This window comes from Aulonocara sp. 'chitande type north' Nkhata Bay, linkage group LG1 (genome assembly GCF_057382095.1).
Source record: "Aulonocara sp. 'chitande type north' Nkhata Bay isolate Kocher_YH1m ecotype deep benthic linkage group LG1, A_spYH_male_GT1.1, whole genome shotgun sequence".
Lineage (NCBI taxonomy): Eukaryota > Metazoa > Chordata > Actinopteri > Cichliformes > Cichlidae > Aulonocara > Aulonocara sp. 'chitande type north' Nkhata Bay.
Genome location: NC_141344.1, coordinates 30518180 through 30543343, shown reverse-complemented (window position 1 = coordinate 30543343; position 25164 = coordinate 30518180). Strand labels below are relative to the sequence as shown.

General features: G+C 39.5%; 1 protein-coding gene across 5 annotated transcripts in view; it reads right to left on the bottom strand.

Annotated features, from left to right (window-relative positions):
• The window catches only part of znf609b (zinc finger protein 609b), an 82003-nt gene that overhangs the window by 43499 nt on the left and 13340 nt on the right, over nucleotides 1–25164 (bottom strand). For 3 of the 5 annotated variants that reach the window (XM_086292961.1, XM_086292970.1, XM_086292953.1), the window contains exon 2: nucleotides 12041–12927. The exons of 1 other annotated variant lie outside the window; for it this stretch is intronic. In XM_086292961.1, the coding sequence (XP_086149087.1) occupies nucleotides 12041–12799 (759 nt within the window). In that variant the 5' untranslated portion in view covers nucleotides 12800–12927. The remainder of the gene's footprint in view (nucleotides 1–12040; nucleotides 12928–25164) is intronic. One more of the 5 variants, XM_086292980.1, reaches the window with a different exon arrangement.

Genomic DNA, 25164 nt, shown 5'->3' with positions numbered 1-25164 from the left:
GAATCAACTATACTGACAGTCTTATTTCTCCGTACAACTGAGTCTTCTACACCTATAAAGACAAGTACATGTATTTCCAGATTCTGGGAATTTTTCACTAACAGCTAGTAACACTGAAACATTACATCATTAGTTTAGTATTTTAAAACAATGCTAAATATAAACCAGTTCCAAAATCATTTCAATATGTATGGTGCAAGGAATCTGTTAACCCCTAAATGTTTGACATTGGTCCTAAAGGACGGACGTGTTCTCCCTTTAATTTCTATCAGCAGTATAATCCCCTTTTGAAACCCTTTTTAGGGTGAATTAGAAAGGCCCAGTATTCAAAGAGATGAGTGTGGAGAAGGGGGCGGGAATAATCACAAGGGCCTAGCTGTCTGTGTGGATTAGAATGGGAAAGAAAATCCTTTCATCTCAGATCTGTACTTCCAAGCTTGGAAGCATGCACGCACGCACGCACACTCGCACGCACAACGCACCAAACCTCCAAAGTATACTTCTCGCAGATGAAATCAAAAGACTTCTATACTGATATACAAGAAGCTGTTATTTTAAACAGACCATATTCAATTATGATTAAAATGGGCATGACAGTCACTGGATTAGAGAAAGGCTCGTATAAAAGCTTTGCTCTCGAGGCTGACCTCTCCGTTTGGCTCTCAGGCACGACGTTGCACAGAGGAGGGCAAGCACACGATCTGACTGGCTTCTCCGATTTCTCGTGCTGAAATGTCAACTGCTGCTCTATTTTGGGCAGATAGCCTTTTGACATCCAGCAAAATGTAAGGAGACGGATAAACCGGGAGAAGCTCCTCAGTGAGAAAACAATCCAACGCCCCCAAACAACATCATCTGACAGATAGGAAAATGGATTAGCCATTATGTGTATTTGCTCACTTGTCTACCTCTGCGAGGGTTTACAACAGAATGTAAAATGACAAGCCTACGTGAGCGCAACCAGAGTTGACACTAAGAGGAGAGACTGTAACGACATAAATATCTTACACACCCAAACATAAACATTTAGTCCAATGGCATGTGTCTTGTGTCAGTGCGATAGAAAATGGCTTATTCTGACCAGAGCTGGACAGAAACAGAGTTTGAGACAATAATGCTTTATGAACAAATCGTATTAATGGCTTTATGGGGTTTATTGACAGAAATAACAGAGAATACTTCTGCGTCGCTAAATAAGACTCTGAAAAAACTGCACCCCAAAACTTAAACAGTACAAGCATGCCATACCAATCGTGCATACTTGTTTTCCCAAAAGGGTATTCAACCAGTCGAGTGGTATTTTTAGGACAATTACAGATAATCACACAGTCAGTATGGAGAGCTGTGTTATGAGTCTGACTTGTCTAAACAGTAGCGAGCTTTAATATGTAAAAATAAATAAATTCCGACTGTCTCTTCTTTCCAAATCGCTTTTAATATGGGAAGAAATTACACTACTTTCTGGGTCGAGTGTATCTTCCTGACTGTGCTAGTTACTCTGTAACAGCTGGCTGTTGGTTTATGTAGTCTAACAGAAGAAGATAACCCGAAAAGAAGGGGAGCGAGGCATCATATTGTGATGATTTTAAAACACAGCAACATCAGTCTATTCAAATGGGTCGCTGCATACTTAATTCCTCTCAACTAGAACCCGACTAATATCTTAGCAGGGCTTATATAACAGCCAATATTATGCATGTGCCAATCTATTGATAATAGCATTTATGACTGTCTTTCAAGCACTTTCTGAGTATTTATGTTGCAACAACAAGCTGATCCACGCAGAGTGTAAAACAGGTCATCTGCAACTTGTTGTGACAATAAAACAATATTACTTTTAAACCTCACTGTCATGTTATCTTAGTAAGGACTCATAAATTACTATATATATATATATATATATATATATATATATATATATCAGGGAAACATGTTTATATTTTATGTGTTAGCCAATACACTGAACTTTTAAAATCACTAAATATCAGTATCTGTCTTATAAATCCTATATCGGTCAGAGTCGATATAAAAATCGATAAACCCTCATAAACGTTAGATTTTTCTGGATCTCATGTGTAACCACAATGTGCTATTAAACGTCTTGCCTTCGGAAAAAGTGGTTAAGTGAAAAGTTAACGGTTGCATGGGCAATCTGAACTTCTGAGACATGGCAACAAGGGGATGATGCAATGTGGTGAAGAATTTCACAGCAGAAAACGTGAACCCCCTGCACTCGTTTCGTTTAACAAACTGCCTGCAAACAATCCCTTTAAGAGAGTAAAGGGGAGGGGGAGGGGGGGTGGCAAGAAGCAAGTAATCCTCTCTATAAACACTCCTGCTCAAACATTGCCTTGCTGTTAACTTCCTCTTTGTCACACTAAAAACGTTCCACAAGCAGCTAATCTCCTGTACTACTTTCTCATCAAATGTGCTTCATGGTCAAACCTGTTTCGCTATTGATAATCATTTTAACGAACTTCACCAAATATGAGGGGCGGACGACAATAGAACAATGACTTGAAGGTGAAAATTCTTTTCACGTGGTCAAAACAATAGAGGCTGCAGAGAAACAAAGCCTTCTGAAACAAATGAGAAATCCCCAAACATAGTCTGCAAACTCTTCCACAAACACAGCGAGTCGGTACAAACTTGCGAGCCACCTTTTTCCTCATTGGGAGAAAATTCCTGTCGAAGGAAGATGGGGCGGCGGTGGTGGGGGAGCCACGTCTGCTCCTCCCCACTGTGTGGGTTTTGTTCTGCTAATCAGACCACATGCCTCAAGGATTCAGGAATCCGAGAACTCTCAGCCAGTTCCTCTCATTCCACATACAGCCGCAGCAGCCTGTGACAAAGTATTCAGTGAGCTGTGGAGTTAAAGACTCTATCCATTCATAACACCGTTCAGCCCCCCCTCCCTCCCCCCTCTGCTAATCTCAGGCAGTTCTTCAACCCCACCACCACCAACGCCTCCTCCTCTTACCCCTCATATGCCCTCTTCACCACAGCAGAGCCCTTTTTTTATCTGTCTACATACTGCACGCTTGGGTCTGAATAGGTTCATGGTTTATTATTAGACCATGGCACCACAGCTCACCCCTCGACATTTTAATAGAGAAACCCAGAACTGAGTATACACCGAGTCGGTGCAATGAAACTTTTTGCCTCCTCTTTGCCTGCTTGTGTTCCCCCCCCCCCAATTCTTATTTTGGTTTATTTCCTCTCTGTTCTCCCCTCCTGGGCTCTCTCTTGCTACTCACGCATTGAGAGGCGAAATGAGGCACGCTGGAAATTTGCAGGCCGACAATGGAAGACAGCTGCTCTTGCTGCATAAGTCTTTCATGAGCTGAATTAGTTGTACAAGCCTTAGCTACCCATCCCCCCCTCCCCCAACACACACACACACACACACACACACTTCCCTCACAGCAAGCTGATCCAGACGCAGCACAACACACCTCTTAGAAAGCTTAGGGAAGAGAAAGACAGGGAAAGAAGAGACAAAGCGTGATAGGGGCTTTGTTTGACACATCTGTGATTGCTTTTTGCTGAAGTACTCCTCACATGTTTCATCTCCCTGTGGCAAACATTCACATTAATTCTTAATGAAGTTTTTAAGGTTGTGCTGCACTGTGTCAGAGAGAAAGAGTTCTCTTTTTAAACAAACAAAATAAAAAACAAACAAACAGAACCTTTTTTTCCCCAATTAACCTGATGCTAAATACATTTACCCAAACTAAAGCTAAAGCTCTTTTCGCCTGCACACACTGTAACAATCTCCTGGTCAGAAATGTACAGAAAGTACATTTTTGTCTATCCAGACTATCCACTGCTCCCTGCACTTGTATACCTTACTATAATTCCTTTGGGACAGGTATCTATAAATCTCCTGGTTCAACACGACCATACAAATGACCCAAACAGAGCACTTTGCAGACAGAAAAAGAACCTGAAAAAACCTGATGAAAACCTGCCGGTGTGGCTCATTTTTAAAGAATCTGATCTACAAAGAACAACCACGACTCTTTCAAAGTCTTCTTTACTCCTGATTGCGCTTACGGTAAAGTCAGTCTTTCCCCATCCTGAATATCAAAAGTGACAACAAATCCCAACAGCGTTCAGTAAGCACACAGATGGGACACAAATCAAACTCAACACTCACTAAGGTCAAGGTGAACACAGACTGTTTTTGTGAATTGGAAAAGACTTTCCAGTATCAAATATTTCCAAACAGAAAGTCTGCGGTCCCTCTCGACAAGGATTTCCTGTGTAACATGACTATAAACTTTGTGGGCTACAGCATTCTTCTCCTAGCTAAATATGTGAATCAGTGGTCTGGTGTGGAAGAATCGTTTATGCATGCTGGCTTGCGCAGTGACAATTCTCTAATGCAGTCTTCTTGGGTTACAGATGATGAGCAACACATATAGCAATGTTCAGACTCAGTGATGCATAGCAGAAGTAAAACTATATCTGCTCAGACAGGCCCTACAGATGCTCATTGTGATGAAAATACGATAAAGAAACTACTCCAAGGAGGTTTTTGAGATAACACTTAAACAACTCCCAAAAAAAACAGTGTAATATATTTTAAAAATCACTCCACATAAATCATATTACACTGAGGTCCAATGTACATCATGTAAGACACTTGAAGTGATTTGGAAAGATGAAGACTTTTCAGCAGAAGGAGAAAAAAAAATACCACAAGTGCAAACAATTTGGATGCCTAAAAAGATTGAAATTGCTTGGCAGGTTTTTGGGTTTGTATCAAATGACAAGAGTGAGCCAACAATCTTGGAAGCTGTGTGGAAGTTTTGTGGCAGCTTGAGATGGAAATTTATTTTCATCTTAGTATCCGTCCTCAGTATCTACTAACAACTGCTCTAGTCTGCTAATCTCATAAGTATGCTAAAGGAAACAGTAAAATACTAGCTGTTAGGTGTAAAAGTAAATATACATTTAAAATCCTGTTGCAGTGTTTTAAGGTTAAAATATTGAATGCCTACACATCAAAAAACACATTACGTGTGTTTTGCTGTAGTTTTTTGCATTGCTGTGACTGCACTAGTCATTCTGAGATATACTAGGTTTTTAATTTTCACTGGTATGTCAGAAAAGGATCGTATACAGTAAGCCTTGAACATGTGTGGTATGCCTGGTATTCATCATAGTCTGCAGCAAAAAGGAATTTCCCCAGGACATGGATGTGAAACTATGTAAAATTAAATCTGTGGGGCTTTCAATTTCTTAAAAAACAAAAAAACAAACATTCATTCTAGTTTAAAACTTCTACAAGTTCATTATGTACTTCCTTGATTTTTTAGGCAGTCTTGTGCTTTGTTTTGCCAACAAGCTCAAAGCATTACATGTGACAATGAAGGCCGCAGCTAACGGCACACACAGAAAACAATTAATGGTCAAATGGTTTCTTCCTGTTGTAGCAAGGGACTCCCTGAGGCTGCATGCTTGAGACAGACAAAGAGAGTGAGCAGGAATCACAGCACAATGAACTAAAGCTGCTCCATACTACGACATACTGTGAAAGTTTCTGTAGACTCCAACATTACTCATATGATTGTGCTGGATGTAAAACCAGTTGTGACTACAGAGTCTGAATGTGAATTTGATTTTTTTTTTTTCCAGAGCATACATTTTATATATCACTCAAATAGATGAGGAAAAACATGACCTATCATTTTACTGAGAACAAAGGCACGGTTAAGGCCGATGATTAAACAGAGTCATTTCTTTATATTTTGCTAAGCAATATATAGAAATATGTAGTGTTTGATAGTCAGTACTTGGCATGGCCACCTTTATTTATCAATACAGGCTGAACTCTCTTATTCAGCTTTGTTGTGATTTCTTTCAGGAACAGTTCTCCAGGCTTCTTGAAGGACATTCAGAGCTCTTCTTTGGATGTTGGCTGCCTTTTTGTTCTGTTCTCACACTGCTTCAGTAATGTTTTTCCATCTATACTTTAGCCCCTTTTTCACTAGTACCTAATTGGATCGACTGAGCACGGTTCACCACGGTTTTCAGGGTTTCTCATTAGGTGACAGTACCTGGTACCAGGTGCTAATATAGTACCTGCTCGGTCGGGGTTCCAAGCGATACGAGCAGGTGCTAAAATGTGATGTTGTTAGACTGCATGCCACCGATTGGCTGGTCAGTGGCGTCGCTCGCTGAGTAATGAGTTTGTCTCGTTCACGAAACTCAAAACCGCCATTTTTGAAACCCGGCAAAGAGGGAAATGAATACAAAAAACAATTTGGTGGTATTCAATTGTAATGGAAAACCATTCGATCCGAGTCAAGTGGTGGCGAGTTGTGGCAAGTCGATCCAAGAAGGTACTAATGGAAATGGGTCTTTTTAACTGCACTGGCAGTATGTTTTAGATCACTGTCATGCTGATAAATGAAGCTGTTGCTTATTAGATTCTTTCCACATGGTAGATCAAAATCTGATGGCACTATTCCATCAGCTTTGACGTGATCACTCAAGACCACTGGCTGAAACCATGACAGATGGCTGGAGATACTTCTGTGCGCCTCTCCTGACCTCCTCCCTATATAAATGGCAATTTGAACTCATTCTGGATTTTTTTTCCTTTTCTTATGGACATTACTTTCAGACACTCTTCATCTGCAGCAGATAATGTTTTTTTTTTTTTTAGGTCTGCCTCTGCCCGTCCCCCATCCAGTTTCCTCATATTTTTAAGATGAAATTGCACGCCATGTTGAGATATGCCAAGTTTCTGGCTAGCTGCTTCCTGCTTTCTTTACTGTAACTGCTTTACAAACATAGACTGAACCCATAAACGTCTTGAGACACTACCCAACTGAGATCATGCAGTCAATGTAGAAATTAAACCATCTTTAACCTGCCACTTCCCTAGTTCAAAGTCTGTGATGTCTTAGAGCACCCGAGTGAGAACGTCGCAGGTAATTGTCTGGTAAATTCACAGTGGGTGGGTGTCCTGTCTCCTCCGGCTTTAAACAAGCAACTCCCTTGCCTAAACTAAACAGTATTTCCAGTAATAAGGGCACAAATAAAGCAGACCATCTCCTATTATATGCTACATGCTAGTAAAGACTGTGGACAATTCCCTGACCCAATTCTCCCAAAATTCTCTGTAGTTCATGTGTGAAAACATCTTAAGTTGAGACAGATTAGTCAGCTGAGCAGTGCAAGGTAATAATTAGTTCACAAGATCTGTCACGTAACCACACTGTAAATCGAAGTATTTAAAGCTCCTGTAGCATTCAATCCTGCACGTGAAAACGCTTCTGAAAAAACGGGGAAAATAAAGAACAGCACGATGCACAGTTGCACTTTTTCACAGGACAGAAAAGGGAATTATTCTGTTAACAAAGGATTAATTCTCCTCATACATACACAATTGGCTTTACCAGAACATTAACGGGTAAGTTAACAGGCTCTTTTTGCAATGAGCCTGTTGGTGTAATTCGTACCCCTTCTCAAAATAAATCACAGTCCTCCTTCTGTTCCACAGCCTTTAAAATCCCTGGCACTACTCAAAAGGAATGAGTCGTAACACAAGAGCAACAGTCCATCAGGCACAGGCAAAGAGAAAGAACTCTGCCTTTCTTCTCATGATATCCCTGAACTCACCGAGCTGGACATCAACAGGAATGCAGAGCTGTATTCAGGGCTCTTTCATTCAAGTGCAGTCTTTCCCTTTTCTGCCCACGTTTCAAAGTAGCATTGCCTATGTAATTTTCCATGAGAGCTGCTCCATTTATCAAGGTCGGTGGCACATCGAGGAAGCTGACGAATGCCTCACTCCTCTAGGTTTGTATAATGAGAGGTGGGAGAGTGAGACACACTCAGAGGTAGTTAGCGCTTGTACAAAGGAAGTAGACAAAGAGAAGGCTTTGGGGACCTTTAACTTAGGACATAGGCAATGAAGCCAAGCTATTACACCTCTGCCATGGAGAACAAGATTACTAGTGAGACAGATACTGATTAATGCTTGGATAAGCCATACAAGATCTTTTAAACTAGATCTTTCAGACAAGCTGTAACTAGGCTGACAAATATCCAAATTTGCTTCCTAAGAATCTGCTCTATGGTTAAACTCTACATAATATACACATTCAAGCATAACATTTATATACAAAAAGCATTCAGACTTTGATACAAATGCCATATTACCCTGTAAAGCTTCTGGATGTGATTAGGTAAAAAGGGAAGGCATTAAATAACAGTGTGCAGAAGGCGGATAAGCAAGTACTTGTGATGACTAAGGGGAGTTGTGAGTCAGTTCAGTGGTCGTTTTTCACATATTTCCCCCCCCCATCAGATTTAGTATCAATTTCACAGGCAGTAAAACAAATGTCGTCAGTGGACGCTGAAAGCTGGTGAAATTGGCTTGTGTACGATGAAAAAACAAAAACAGCATCCAAAATTCACTCAAGTCTGTAAATATTTGGACAGTTGACACTATTTCCAATTTTGCCTCTGTGCACCACCACAGTGGATTTGAAATGAAGCAATCAAGATGTGATTTATGGAATTATGGACAAACCAATGTGATTATAAATCTAAGCACTGTTTTTAATACTTCTCAGTGACTGCCAAAAAACGTTTTGCCAGACATTTACAGAATCCAGCTTCACTCGCTGCTTGTTTCTACAACTTCCTGCCTTTGGTTTAGTCTTCAGTTAGTGAAAACCATGCTTATCTGGGCTGAGGTCTGGGGACTGGAGCAGCCATTTAATATCATTCAGTTTCTCTGCCAAAGAAGCTCTCAGGTTGCGTTGGCTGTTATGTTTCAGGTCATTATCCATCTGTACAGTTAAGTGCCGTCCTATTAGTTTCCATTAGCTGCTATATTTGCCCATGCTATAATACGTTATTCACCATATTTGAGAGAGGATGTACGCTTCGGATCCTGGGCTATTACGAGTCATTTTGTGGCAAAGGTCAGGTCTAATCAGGTCTTTCAGTTCCTGGGTGTTACAAATGGTTTCTATGCTGTGGTAAACCTTTTTTACTTGCATTTGCGTGCAGGATTTTGTGTAGATGACCTGTACCATGCGTTTCAATTACATGGGGGAAAAAATGGAGCAGGATGCGCTATGAGAAGAAGAAAAATCAGCACACGCGTTGCAACGCTCTGGGCAATGTTTGCTGGGGTATTTGGCATTCTGGCATCTGCGTGGATACTTTTTCACAGGTACCACCAACACAAAAGTTACTGCACACGAACCACACATCTCTGAGGTACTTGATCAACAGTTAGGTTTACTGAAAGCCAGTAAAGAGAAAAGATTTCAAAACCAACTCTATGTCTACATAAGGATTGATTATGAGCCATGAAAATGAGAAAGGCATAATTGTCTACACTAACAGAATAAAAACTAATGCACAATATAATGTTCAAGCTTGATCTCCTAGTGCTAATCAATACTTGTGGTGTTTACACCACATACAATGGAAAGGAATGCACTAGCATTTATCTAGCACTTTTCTAATCTTCCCACTCAAATTAATTATACATTTATACACAGCTTTCTTCTTTATATTTTAAGCACTTTATTTATCTCGCATACACGGTAATGAATGCCTTTGGATTTTAGGTAGACTGCCCAAAGGAAATCCATGTAGGTACAGGAAGACCTCTGTTATTAGACCTCTCTCTGCATTGAATCATACCTGTTATTAATCTCTGTCTCTCTTCCACAGCATGTCTTTTGTCCTGTATTCCTTCTCTAACCCCAACTGATCGCGCAGCTGGCCCCGCCCCTCTCTGAGCCTGATTCTGCCAGAGGTTTCTTCCCGTTAAAAGGGAGTTTTTCCTTCTCACTGTCGCCAAAGTGCTTGCTCATAGGGGGTCACATGATTGCTGGGGTTTTCACTATATGTATTACTGTAGGGTCTACCATACAATATAAAGCACCTTGAGGCGACTGTTGTTGTGATTTGGCGCTGTATAAATAAAACTGAATTGAATAGAACACGCAAGCTCTGCAGGAATCAGGAACTTCCTTGCTGTGCAGAACACTGATAATCAGTGCACCATCATGCCGCCCATGGCAACATTTCTACTGCCAAACAGACCTATCGCAACTGTCGAGGTCTGCATCACTGCGACATGTACATTTAACGCAAAGCTGTAAATCAGGCATTAGGAACAGATGGTGTCCCTAATGAGTTGACCAGTGAGTGCAAACTTGAGCTATTTAACAAAAGGAAATCAATAAAATAAATACATTTAAAAAAAATATTTAAAAAGCGAATAAAATATTCCTTGAAGTGGTCCTTACTTACATGTAACAAACAGCAGGTTGTAGCCTACTTCAAATGTGTTTGAACTAGTAATCACTAATGGTTATTTTACAGTTATTATATTAGCTGTGCTATTCACACATCAATCCAAAACAACTTTGTATTAAGAGAGCTAGCAGGTTAAAGGCTGGCTAATTTCCAGTCAGGCGGCGTCACACATTTGTGTCTCTATCGGTTAAGTCCTAGAAAAGCTCGGGGCTGAAGAGCAGGGCTGAAAGCAGCTTTTGTTTGATTTTATTCTTTGAGGTAAATGCACTTTTGATGTGTGTGGTTTTTAAAAACACATCCATTAAACATTGGACACCAAATGAAACAGCTCTTCAAGCCAAAACTGATGAATGCAGCAACGCAATCACATCCCTTTCTTTCCTCCACCATCACACTTTCATGGATACATTTAATCAAGATCGATATTTAAAAGCAGTTGTGACCCCTCTCCTTTATTCAGCGCAGTGAACCAATTCACGAAACCTTTTCATTCGAAATACATCGCAATTACAGAATTCACATTGAAATTTCCTTTCGCGGCACTCGACAGCTCTACAGCTTGTGCTCATGTCTGGGTGTCCTGGATTTAAGGAATCAAACAGGCTTCCTTACAGCCCATCCCCCATGCCACTTTCAGAGCAGCAGGAAAAACGATGAAGGCGTGCTTTGCACCAGCTCCCTCCCCCACACACTGCTCCACCAGGCATTGCTGGGGCTTGTGGGATTAAGAATGGAACACGATGACAGACAAAAACAGTCCTCAGCACCTCCCTGCTCTGCTGTCTTTTATACTGCAAGAGCATGAAAAGGCTGCTATGAGGCATACAATAGAGACAGTGATAGATCAACTCTATGAGTGAACAAGATAAGTGTGGGTGAATAGCTACACGGATCTTTATATTGTTCCTGTATGACAATGTCAGCGTTGAAATTGTGCGAATAATAAAAAAACGAAGAAGAAATTTTGACATTTACTTCACTTCACAGGGATTATGTTATGGTTTTGCGTGACAGTGTGCATTACATTTTAGTCAGCCACTGGTACTTTACTGGCTCATGTGAAGCACATAATACCTTTGATTTCAACTGAGGCTTGTTGGCATTTATTTTTAACATGGAATAACCATTTAAAATAAGCAGGCAATTATCAATCCTGCTTTCAAGAACAGGGGGGAAAAAAACACTGCTGTGTGGGCCATTTCCTGTAGCTGGACTCAGCATCTTATACATCAAGGGTACCCTTTCTCATCGCATGGTAATAAAAGAGAAATCAGCAGTTGGTCTTTTCTTCTGCATCACATGTCAGACTGCTTTGGGGAATGTACATTTCCAAGCCTGCAGAAAGCAACAGGCCCTTATGAGCACAATTTCCAGAAGTCTACAGTATTAAGCACTACTGTTTTTATTTCTCTATGATAAATAAAGCCAGTGCTGTTTCAAAGATACTTTTCACCTTATAAACAAGGCGAGCATTCTTCTTGCCAACACAGATTTCGATAGAAATAGAAAATATTGTCAAATTTAGCAGGCTTTAGTTAGGATAAAAAAAAAACATGTATGCCAATATGTTTGTTTTTTCTAGGAGACTAATGAATAAAAACAACTTATTTAATGTCAAAGGTACATTTCGCTAAAACGAGAAATTAAAAAATTCTTTTCACAAGGACAAATATAACCCAATCCAGTGATGCCAAACAGATATGTGCAAAGTTAAAACCAAAAATAAAGGAAAACGTACCTTTTCATTTTTTACCTTCTTTAACGTCTTGCATTCTCCATTACCATTCTCCACCTCCTCTGGTTCAGTTTTTGTAGTCAGTGCTGGTACTATCCCAACAGGTTCAAGTGCAATATTCCCCATTTGATTGGCATCTGCCAAGTCTGCTGATTGCGTGTTCTCAAAGGATGCGTTACGACTATTTCCCAAAGCAACCTGGGCTTGAGAGACAACGTCCTTCTCTGTGACACCTATTGCAACGACAGGGGCGCCATCTGTTTTGTCCTTCTTGCTTTTCCCACTAGCCCCGTCTTTCTCTTTTTTACCGCCGAGAACACCTCTGGAGGCTTTTCCCACTTTTTCCATGTTCTTCCCAGAGGTGGAATTGTTGCCAGCAGCTGCTGCACTTGCTGCTGTGCCTGTTGGCTCCCCTTGAGTCCGCCCTGTAGTTTCTTTTTTACCCCCATCTCCAGCTGAAGCTTTGTTATTATTGTCTTTAGAGTTCTTACTGCGCTTGTATTTGGATTTACTTTCCTTGCCTTGAGAGCCAGACACTGGACTAACAAACCTGATGTTGTCAGGCAATGCCGCAACTGCACTTGGTGGTGCCGCCATACCGTCCTTGGTGCCAGACATCTCAAGTTTGTCCTTCTCTAAGTCAGCGTCAAGGTCAATAATCAGATTTCCAACACCGATATCCCACTCATCCCCGCTGTCGTAAGTGTCCACCGCATTAGAGTCCACACCTTTCCCGCCTGCAGTGCCACCACTTAGGGACATTTTAGTGCCAACGGCCCAGGATTGCCTCAGTGAGGTCCGACACCCTCTTAGACGGTTGGGACACAGGGGCAAGGGTTAGAGAATCCTCACGGTCTACTTGTTCCTGTCCCATTTAACCACATTTTACCCTAGAAAAAACAGAAGCAAGAAAACACATACATTAATCTCATATTTCAGACACAAAAATAACAGTGGATACAAAAAAAAAAAAAAAAAAAAAATCGTTTGATCATGAGCCAGTAATTCTCTGATGATCACCGTGCAAACCACTATGGTAATACCCACTGGTGTGACAGCGCTGCTCGAAACCCTCTCTTCATAATCACTTCCCACAGTCGTCATGGCAACCATGGGAAATGTAGCCTAAATCCTGCCTTGACAGCCAAGGTGGCCCCACTGTTCTGAATGACTGGCTCTCTTTTCACAAGCCACTGCTGATAGTGCCACTGCTGATAAATAAGAAGTAGCTGGCCTCACACTCCCCAGCATGGTTTATGAAGCCGTGCCTTTTCAACTCAATAGTACAATGGTAATCTTGAACTAACAGAGGAGCTTAAAAGCATGAATGAACCAGTGTACGTCTCAGGAGAACACCAGTTTGTTGTATTTGCTTACACAATGTAGCCTAAAGGTCATCACTTTTATATATCTTTGGGCAAATAAATATGACATTCTTGAACAGATCTTAGCTGTATCCATTTGTGGACATACTGCAGAACAAAATGGTCAGAAAAGAATGTTTAAAAATTCTTTTCTCAAAACAGAACTCAAATCTGGGTTTGAAAAAGGTAAGATAGTTATATAAATCTTTTTGTATAAAGATACAAGTTTTTGGTTCTTGTTTTTTCCTCTGGAGTTTCAGAAAAAAAAAAAGATGTGAGCTCAATGTGAAAATCAAGCTGTTAGCGTGCTTGTTGTGAGTGGGCGACTGTGAAAAGAGGTTATTATTTACTATAAGAAACACTGAAAGTCTGCTAGGAGCTTTGTAAAGTACAACGATGTCTCCGTGTAATTAACCAATGCACAGCTTCACACAGTTTTACAGTTAGGTAGTTGTATTTTGACACTAAAGTAATAACTTGCCATTAGCTCAGTATTAGCAACAGGTATATAGGGGCTATGTATGACTACATTTATATGAAAATGGTGATTAACAATAGTGACTAAAACTAAGGTGCAGAAACACAACTTAAGGTCAGCATGAAGTTGAAGCTATGTAGTAATACTAATGTAATGAATGGAGATATGTGTAAAATAACAGAAATAAAACAATGCTAATAATAGAAGTAAATAATGATGAGTTCATACAGATTGTGTTTACATATTATAGGCTATTAAAATATCTTAGTATTGTATCACATAAAAATATATCCTCAGAGGAAGTCAAATATTATAATCATTATAATATAATGTTGAATTTCATGCTTATGTCCCAAACATCTATTCCTGCTTAAAGTGCTCCTTTAAATTTGATGCTTATTGCTACAACTATTTACGGTCAGGTGGGTCTACAAAATGATTAGCTTTCATTTTCTGCTACATTTCATAGTAAAATTATGCTTCAGCTACATCTAATTATCTGCCAGTCAAATTAGCTTGGACCTAACCTTCTCAGAAATGTAAATGTGTCGCTGAGATGCAAACTGCAACAACTGCAGTTTGGTCGGCAGCAATATGTCGTGTAGCAAACAGATGTAAATGTTGCATGGGATGTTCTGTGAAAATTTATGTATATTGTAAATGCAAGTAGTAGTAGTAGTGGAGTAAAAATGTAAAAAGAAAATTTGATTAAAATCCAGAATAAAATTTGCTATACGGATTCAGCAAACCTTTTTCACAATCAATCAATCAATCAATGCGTAAATGAACAACTGGTATTAAACAGTGCTTCTATAAAGGTGAGTCAAGAACTGATGAAAATCAAGGACATCATTCACAGTGTGTTACTAGAGATATCAAACTCTGCCAGTTAAAAAAAATAAATGGCAAGAAAGCATTTTACTTTTACTTTATTCATAAAACCTATAAATTTATAATGCAGACTTTTTTTAAAAACCACAAACCAATATAATTAAAATTCACATCTGAATGTTGGACTTCTACTCATGTGTATTTGGCTCATTTGAATCCTGTGGCATCCACCAAGAACTGTGACAGCACCCAAAGAGATTACATGGCGATATTAGCATATTTTCTGCCTCATTACTGCTGGTAGTACAATTAAATGAAATAAATGTTTCTATAATGGAAGAGCTCAAAGAATTATTCTTTATACCAAATTATCCAGTTATGACACATACCCACACAAGACTATATTTATAAAGTTCAGTTACACCCTCCTCAGGGGGGAAAAAAATCTAAAGGATGCAGCACAGATGCTGGTGCACACTTACACCTACCAGCTCATTTTAACATGTACCCTGACTTAGCTCCATCAAGAAAAACAGTGGAAACATCACAGCTGGATCACACAATACACACATCTCGTTCTGTTAAATGATCACCCCCAGCAGTGACGGAGGTAAAACTGTTGAGCAATCATTTGATCGCTGCTTACTCCTCACAGATGGCTCCCCAAAGGAACGACCATCAGTGGCAGGTTTTGGAGGGGCGGAGTGATGCAGCTGTCCCTATATGACTGGGTAAACAGTTGTGAGGTCTAATTTGTCCAACACCTCGACAAAAGAGAGGTTGTAACTCTAGTGGCAGTTGACCCACTGTACTGCCCCTTTTGCTGGAGCTGCAGTGCAAGCCCCTTTTGAAAAAGCTGCACTGAGGAAATGTCCCAAAGAGTGGCCCATTGAGTGAAAGGCATGCAGGCTGTGTAACTCCCACAGTGCTTGCACCCCCAGCCTCCTCCCACCCCCTTTTTTTTTTCTCTTCTCTTCACAGATCCAGTTTCATTCAGCTATCTATTCGAGGCCATGTAGGGGTGATTTAGCCTTGAGAGTGTAGAAAAAGGACAGCGGGTTGTGATTTCTGGATTATTTCATGTGGAACACAGCTAATTCAGATTTGACATAATGTGGTTTTTCTACATGTGACTGCTAGAGTATGTGTCTGTAAACAAGGCTCTGAAAATGACTACTGAGGCACCGGCCAGCCTCATTTTCCCTTTTTTTGCTTACCAAGTGTAGCAGACAGAAGCAATACAATGGAAAGGTGAAAAATAACACACAGACACAATGGGAAATATGACAAGTGACTCTATTATTACCACCTGTACCTGACAGAGAAAATATGACTGCACTATTAAGGGCTCAAATGAGGGTAATTCTCCAAAATCTGACAAAAATAGCCGGCAATGGACGTCACACATTTTAAATCAAAAGTCAGAGCAGGTAATTATTGTTTGATAGCACAGACAGCCAGATAAGGACTCAGCTAAGGTATAAATGAGACGTGCCCTTAAATTAAGCATGATTATCTCTGCTAGGAACCTTCTTACTGTATCCTACTATCACAAACCCAGAGATCCTTGAGACACATGGCAACGAAAACCCATTCATTTAGATTATTGCATCCCATGATAAACACATATTTAATAGCACTACCAGTGGGGCCCAGGGCATCGTTTGTTGCAGCTCCTGGTATAATAACAATAAAAAAAGCTTATATAATGCTATAATGGTTTCTTTTCCTTTTTTTTAATTGAGGTGCATACTTAGTCATAATGATTATTACCTCATCCTGAACTCAGTGCACCACATCTTATTAAGGACTGAAAGATGTTTCTCCAGAGTTGCTCTAAATTGTCGTGCAGGGCTGGAGGAGAGATTTGGTTTACCATATCTCACAGAGAAGAACACCTGCAAAATCTCAAATGCATTCCCTGCATAGCTGTGACTCTCTATATCAAGCACTGAATGTTTGAACAGTGAGGGATATCCAGTAGCACTTGTGCTAGGAAAATGCACCATGCGCATTCACTTCATATTTCATTCGTGTAGCTGACAAAAAACAAACAAAACTGAAAAAAACTCAGCTCCACTATCCACATCCTAAAATTGCTCATATTGCCGCTTTAATTCTCAGTTTCAAATTGTATAACAGGTGAACAAAATGCAGTGAGCATAATGACCCAAAACAAGGGAGCATCAAAATGTGTATGCATATTACTTTTACAGTATTGTGGAAACTAAAATGAATTAAGAGAAGGAATCTGAGTGATCTGGGTGTGTAACAGTGTGTTAATCTATATTACATTAGAACTCTCTCTTTTTTTCCATTGATTGAACACAATGTTTTGCTTTTCCCCTTTTACATTTAGCGTTGTTTGACTTTCACATGCTTTGGCTGCTCCATATGTTTCTGGATTGCAGTCTTCCAATTGTGCTATCGTTAATTTGATGGTTTGTAACTTCTTGCCTGCTTCTTCTATTGTGCAGCAGTAGTTCAATAACAAGATGTTTCCTTTAATGGAAAAAGTCTCCAGCAACTAGCTCCATTTAAAATGACTGCTGAACCCACTTTTAGCTGCTCAAATATAATTAAACAAATGGAAGGAATCACAATTGAGGACTGCCTTTACTCTGAAACCAACATTATTCTGAGGTTTCTTTTAACTGCCTTTATTTTGTGTGTTTTAGTTCAGGTGTCTTTTTGTATTTAATTTATCTCCAACAGGCGAGATGCATGTTCCACTAGATTGTGATCAAGTGACTGACTTCCTATTGAAGAATATTCCACTTCATTACCTTCAAAAGCGCCCGGATTGCTTACACAGTGTTTTGGGTCAGTTTCCATCTGTACTGTGAAGTAGCGTCCCATCTAGTTTGCTACGTTTGGCTGAATCTAAACAGACAGTATTTTCTTTGTACACTCTGGATTATCCCACTGCTTTTGTCATCTGTCACACCATCAATAAACACCAGTGACCCAGTACCGCTGGAAGCCATGTCCAGTCTAATCTGGTCTTTCGGCTCTTGGTTTGTACCTTAAGGTAAACCCTCTGCAGTTCTTTTTGTGAAGTCTTCCCTTTATGCTATGCTTAGATAATGATATGCCAACCTCCTGGAGAGTTGTCTTCACCTGACTGCATGCTATGAAAGCAATTTTGTTTCCTTTGCAAAGGCTCCTGTGATCATGCACCACTGTTCCCTTCATCTAATGGCCAGGTCTCTATATACTGCCAAGCCCAAGCTCTCTCTCTCTCTCTCTCTCTGAAAAAAACCCCCAAACTTTTAACTGGTCACCTTTAATGTTGTGCCTGCAGTTTGGGTTTTGCAGTTCCTTTGATTGCACAATGCTGACTCACAGAAAAATCCACAGCTGGAATAAACTACAGACCCTCTCACTGCTCAGCTGATCAAGATATAATGGAGGAATAACCGCTACCTGTGCACAAAAAAGGTTCTGAGTCAGCTAACCAACAACATTTGGCTCTTGAAAAAAAAAAGAAAGAATGGGAGCCCTCAGGTTGAGCCCTCCAGGAGCATCTTCCATGGAGGGCTCAACCCTTTTCCCCAGTCAAGTCTGTCCCGTGTTTAGCAAAGTGAAAATAAAATAAAATAAACAATAAAAGGTGAATCAAATAGACCATTACAGCAAGGCTGGGATGGTCCATTTGGTAAAGTAAATCCGTTGGGCATCTTTCTTCGCCTTTAGACAATAATTCTGATGGCAAAAGAGCAAAACGGATGGGCCACACATTGTAACTGCAGTTACATTTGAACAAAAACTGTGTCAAGGTTTACATATATTCGGAAACAGCTGACCATTCTCTGAAATAGGCAGAAATAATTTGTCCATGACAGGAAAAAAAAAGAAAAGAAAAAGAATACTGGGAAATAAGATAAACAGTAACAAGGCTCCCTTAGAATCTGTTCCTAATATTCTGCCTAGCAACACCACTGTGCTGTTTAGCTTATGGCTGAAATTGATTGTACTGTAACACAGAAGCAGAGTATAGCAAATAAACACTCATTTGCATGCTTACTTCTTCTAAATTATTATTAAACCAAACAATGGCACATAAATCCAGTGCAAAAATAATGGTAATGGTAATTGGCTGCCCCCCATATCACAGAATGTATAGGTCCACTTATTAGTGATGTCGATGCTCCTGGCTAGCTTCACATCCGAGGGAAAATCTTTGATTTGCAATAACATAATTTAGTATTGCAATGACAGTTTGCCTTGTGTAAATAAACAAATACTAATTATTCAATGCTGAATATAAAGTCCACTTCAGCATTGGCATTCTCTAATCTTTCCATATTCAAGGCTTAGCTACTGGCCGGGTATATAAAGCTATAAATATAATAAATTCTTAATATCCAGGTAGGTTCAGAAAGATCTGCCAGATCTTCATTCTAGTTTGTTCAGATGGCAATTTAGTGCACTGTGGTTGTGTAAGACTCTTTTTATTTTTTTACTCGAGGATCTTCAGACAGCAGTAACAGTAACAAATGTAACTGTTATTAACCAGAGTTAAACTTGATTTTTGACTTGACTATGCTGTCTCCACCATTTGCTGTAACGAATGTGGTAACAAACAGTAGAGAACATCAAGCACAGTTTTGTTTGTCCATTTGATCTGGGAATTGTTTAAAAAACTGTTGTCATAATAGTAGGGAAACCCAACCGTTTAACCGGATGTATTCAGCCCTGATTGGTGTGATATGTCACATATTCACATGCCTTGTTTAGATGTCTGCGGCGTGTTAAAAAAAAAACCCAAATCTTATGGCTTTAACTGCTAGTAGAAGCCCAACATGACAAAAGAAGACCAACTTGAATGCTTACTTTGTCTTGTAAAATGTCATTATGGATACTTTGGGCAGAGGGGTGGAGGTGGGGGGGTTAAAACCCAACGCCTACAGATGTTCTCAGATCTTCTTAATTTCACTCAGGGCGCGCATTCACAAACTAACCTCTGTGTAATTGGATTGTGTGCTTGAGCTGATTATCAAAAAATAAACACTAGCAGCCAATCAAAGTGATGGGAATCAGGAGTCTGTGGGTCAGCCAGCATCTTGAGCAGTAAAGAGGCCAACAACAGTAACTCACAATGCTAAGCAAATGGAGGCTCACTAGACAGCTGCCTTCCATATGAGTGAAGATAAATTTTACAATCTCCCATTTCTAAAAGGTTGATTTTTTTTAATTAACTCATTCACTGCCATTGACGTCTATAGACGTCAATTACGTTTTTCAATGGGAGGGGCCAGAATACAACCTCGGGCAGCTTGTCAGTGAATTTGATTTTTTCATATATTTGTAAATAAATTGTTTTGATAAAACATAACCTTTCTCAGTGTTATTTCTGTTTTATAGAAGTGAAAAACTATTTTATATGTTAGAGGTGTCACAAAGCAAGAAATATTAGTGTCAAAGGCACTTTTCTGCTTGAAATGTATTTTTCACAAAAAGCTCGTTTTCTCCCTTTTTTTGGTCAAAACAGGCATTTTTGGTGGAACCCACCTCTCTTCTACAGCTGATTACTAAAGAATGGAAAATGGTAGAAACAAGCTTTTTTTTTGGATGAAAGAAGAGAGTCTGTTCTTCATTTTGGTAGGTTCAGCGTTTATATGATCATAACACACAGTTTTCTGTGGCTCTTCAAAAATGAGTGAAAATGCTCAAAAACCCAGTGGGGCAGTGGGGAGTTACCTGATTTGAAAATGGCTGGCAGTGAATGAGTTAATACATTATACTCAACACTCTATAACCTCTTAATATAAAGTCTTCCAGTCTTTTCTGCAGTAGTCTTCCACGATTTCTGGACTGGCAGAACAATGACTCAGACCAAACCAGATGTAGAAGAGCTGCTGTTGGGCAGCAAAACTTAAAGCTCTTACACAACGCCGCTTTAAAAGGTATATTGTCCACAGTAGTGTTCCAGTAAAATGGGTTAGGTGACAGAACAGAAGTAACACTCTTTTACATCTTGCATCAATGTCACATCAGTACATAAACACTAAGGTGGACAAATAAGGCAACGCAGTCATCATTTGATCACAGCTGAAATGCCAACGTAAATGTTAAACTCGACTACAAATATTTACCTCTGCTGCCCCACAGACTGTTTTGAAATATTAAATAAATAAAATCTATTATGTGATCAACTACACTGACATTTAAACTATTTGCTCACAGAAAAGGTTAGATGCATTAGGAAACTGACGTCTTGACATTACACCCTCTCAGCACCGTATCCGAGCAGGTGTATTAAAGCGTGCACAAAAACCAAGACAAGCCTTTGCAGATTCCAGGAGACAACATTTTATTTTTGCTGCGACTTATTGTAGATGTCAGAGCAAAACATGGAGGAAAAAAATCATTTAAAACTATTGAACCTTTTATTTATGACCACTTCTGCAAGATGATTGCACAGGTCACCTGAAACAACCCTTCCCAGTCTGACTTGGACTGACTGCAATCACTCCCAGAGAGATTTTGAAGGTTTCCTAATAATTACTGTCTGATTGATGAATGCAGACATGCAAATATGTTGCCACCAGTCAGATTAAGTCTTTGTTAATAAGCACTTGAGGAAAGTTGAATATTTGGCATATCACAAAATATACCGACAAGAGCAACACATTCATAATTAACTTAAGTGATCCATTATTACTGGGACAAAACTGACCAGGCTTAGTGTTCACTCTCATTGTAAGTTCCATGTGTGGCAGGCTTATTTTTCTGTGACCACACAAACAGCAGATTCTGGCAGCGAGTTAATACATCCTGCATGATTAATAAAATTGGCATAGTGTTCGCCCTGCTTTGAAGACCAACTCTGCACTGGTGCGTTGTCAAACCGTTCCAACGTGTGCCTCGCTAAAGCTCTTGCATTTTTGTTCCAGAAGGAAATGTGAATGGACTTCTGAGTGTCTAGCTCACAGCTGATAACCAAACCAACAGAACATCATGCCAGTTCTGCATTGTTGTAACTTTACAAATCAGTCTAACTTCAGTGACAATCACTCATATCAGTAACAGTACAAACGTTTCAAGCAACTGTTACAAGAAGAAACCAAATTCCTTAATTATAAAACCTTATTGTTAGTAGTATCTATTTAAGGCAGATGACTGCAGTAATAGGGGAAATGTCATGGATGGAAAAAGATGACATCTTGAAGTGACATGTCTAATAGTGGGGAAATGGTAACTGCCAACGGATTCAGCTGGGGGCTATACAAAAATCTACTTGCCTAGTGAAGCCTCTGTAATTATGTTGTATGCTTAAACAAAGCATTTTGAGATGATCGCTCTGCACAACAAAAGCTGCCAGATTAAAGAAATGAAAAATGGCACAACAGACGGGGCTAACAACTACTTTAATTTTTATAAGGTGCTGCATTTTTACAGCTTACGCCCCTCCCCCTCCTTTGATAGTGATATCAATAGATTAAAAGAAAGAATAAAGCCTTGATCTGGAGGTTTAAGTACTTGACAGATTAAGGCAACTCTGCGTGAATTGTAATCAAATTGAGATAAATATCAGGCTTGAACTATTCGAAATAAACATATGCCTCAGATGATTCAAAGCTACAGAACATCAAGTGCGTTTACGGTCATTTGATAACGGAAATGCTTGCCCCAGTAAATCAAATTCTTCTGCCTGTCACAAAGTATTAGTGAAATGCTCTTAGAAATAACCTCAGCACAGTGTTAACACTATTCACCGCTATTCATGGCAAAGAAAACATCAATAAAAATGCACTAAAAGATCATCTGAATTTTGTCAAGTAGTCAAAGAGTGGTGGGTACTTTAAAAGGAAATTAGACTCACCTAAGAGAAGAAATAAATACTCACACTGTGGCTTGTCTGTGGTTAGAGCTGATGCAGAGAGCGAAAAGAACACGCACACGTTGGCAAGAGAGTAAGAAACCCCCAATCCTAAAACACTGACAAAGAGCCATATTGATTTTTCCTCTGCTCAAAGAGGACTCGAGCAGAAACAAGAGCAACTCCATTAACATGCCGAGCCATTCCACTATGCCATGATTTCTGAATTACCAACGCTAGTCTCTAAGATTCTCAAAACACTTCTAATTATCTCTGCTCTCTCCGTTCTATAATTGAGGCACTCTGTCTCAATGGAAGCTGATGTAGCGGCAGTCGCGGCATCTACTATGGCACTCTTCTTTGCATCCATGGCCAGCTGCACAATAGGCACACTGACTGCGCAATCTCCCAGTGGAGAGACTTTAGGGTTGATATTGCTAAGGAATTTTTAGTAATACATTACTGCATCCATCTATATGTTTGCGCGTGGGGCACAGGAACACTTCAAGATGACAAGTATTCATCTAGCCTGTCATCTCTGCACACCAACATGAAAGTGGAACGTCGTCACAAATACCACACCAGGGGCTTTATCACCTATTTAGCAGTGAAAGATAGAAAGAACATCTTATGACTTAAAAGAACACACTAAACCAATACTCTGCATTTCATTAAAAATAACTACTTAGCATTAAGCCTCATATAGAACAGGGTTGAGTGATATGTTCCACTAACCAGCACTTTGTGGTAGAACAATATAATCTAAACAGTTAATAAAATAAAGCAGCCCAATTCAACTTTCAATTCTTTTTATAACACACATGTAAAATCTTCTAACGCCTAAAAACTACCAGCTGCGAACTCTGAATCACCAACAGCTGATATATCTGTTCAATCCCCAACACTAACAAGTCAATGAGAACAGCTGCACAAAGACATCTAGGCTATTTTCTCCTTTTATTAAAAATGTGCACAACACTCATGGTGGAATTGTTTCCAATATCTTAAAATGTCAGTGGAAAAAATAAAAAATAAAACCAATCACAGCTTTGTTTATCAGTCTTCAAAGAGCTACACAGACTGCACGAACAAGGACAAAGCGGTAAAATTAGAATGTTAATACTGCAGGACAAACTGCCTTGTTTAAGAGTAACATCTCCTCTGTGGTAATGATGATTGACTTCGACAACATTACATTCCTCCACAAGGTAGTGAGACTTAAAACACTCGATGGAGCCCTTTAAGCCAAAACAGAAAAAAAAGATGGTGCCATCTGCATTACAATGCAACAGTATATTTAGCATCTGAGCTGTTTAAACACTGAAACAGAAGGGACCATAGCAATAACTTCTGTGGTAATATCAGTTAGAGCTGATGAAGAGGTTCCCCTTGACACAAAACGGTCTTCTTTCTATAGGGGTTCAAGATAATTCAACAAAGAGTATGAAATTTCATTCCACAGCTCTGGTAGTCTTATCAAGCCTAAACTAATTTGGTTACAGACAGACTGTTGGCAAGTGACAACCACTCAGCAAGACTGTGAGATAAAAAGGATCAAGTAGTACATTACAAAGAGCTGCTTAGCAACATTATCGAGTACATCAAACACAAACTAGACAAAATCAAGTGCAATCTAGACATATCTTTTTTGACTGCTATCACTTGAATAATTTCTAAATGAAACTGGTTTACTAATGCTTATTGCAATGGTAGAGCACAAACTCATTAAACGAAACTAAATTATTCAGACGAAAGAGAATAACAAGTGTAGATAAGAGAGCTCTTGAAGTGCTTTGTGTTGACTTTAGGTCGACATCTACAACCCCACCAAAGTAAGATATGCGATGTTGGTAAAATGAAAACCTCAGGGTATGTTCGCGTTACGTGTTTGCTGTGCTGAATTTAATGTCTGGTCTTGACTATCTGTCTTACTTTGCTGTCAACATAGTGTTCCTACATGACAATCAAAGTGGAAAAAGATGACATTTTGTCATACTAGGTACCAAAAGATCCACGTCCATCAACAGAGGTTCAAAAATAGACATATTCAAAACCAAAAAAAAAGTAAACAAACATTAAGTGGAAGCAACTTCCTGATTGGCAGTGTTTTTAATCCAAATACCATAAATACTTAAACAGGAGCTCAGTAGAGAAATGCACACAAGGCCAAATGATAGAAAGTGTATCCAAGAGCACCAGCATTTCAGTATTTTAATAACATTTATCAAGAGGACTAGTCCATACAACTTAATAACATCTACTGGTAAGCACACAGACATCAGCCCTTTTCCTCAATATCATTTTCACTTGTGCTCAGTTGCTTTCGACATGATGGGGTATGATTTCTGTTTAATGGGCATTTTCTTTTCAGCACCTTGTTGGCTTTTTAGAGATGGTCTTAAACTTGAGTCAGTGAGCTGTTGAAAATAAACAACCCAGGCTTTAGCAGTAGGAAATCAGCCTTTTATCTTCTTCTTTTTTTTATTTTGCTTAGGGAGTCTGCCCACTGAGTGAAATGACCCTGAAATATATAAGTGAAATCTCTAAGAGCTGGCTGAAATCTCAAAATGCAAGGAGAGGTCATTCAGTGCTTTCTTTATCATCTCCTTTAGCATTGGATATACACTGG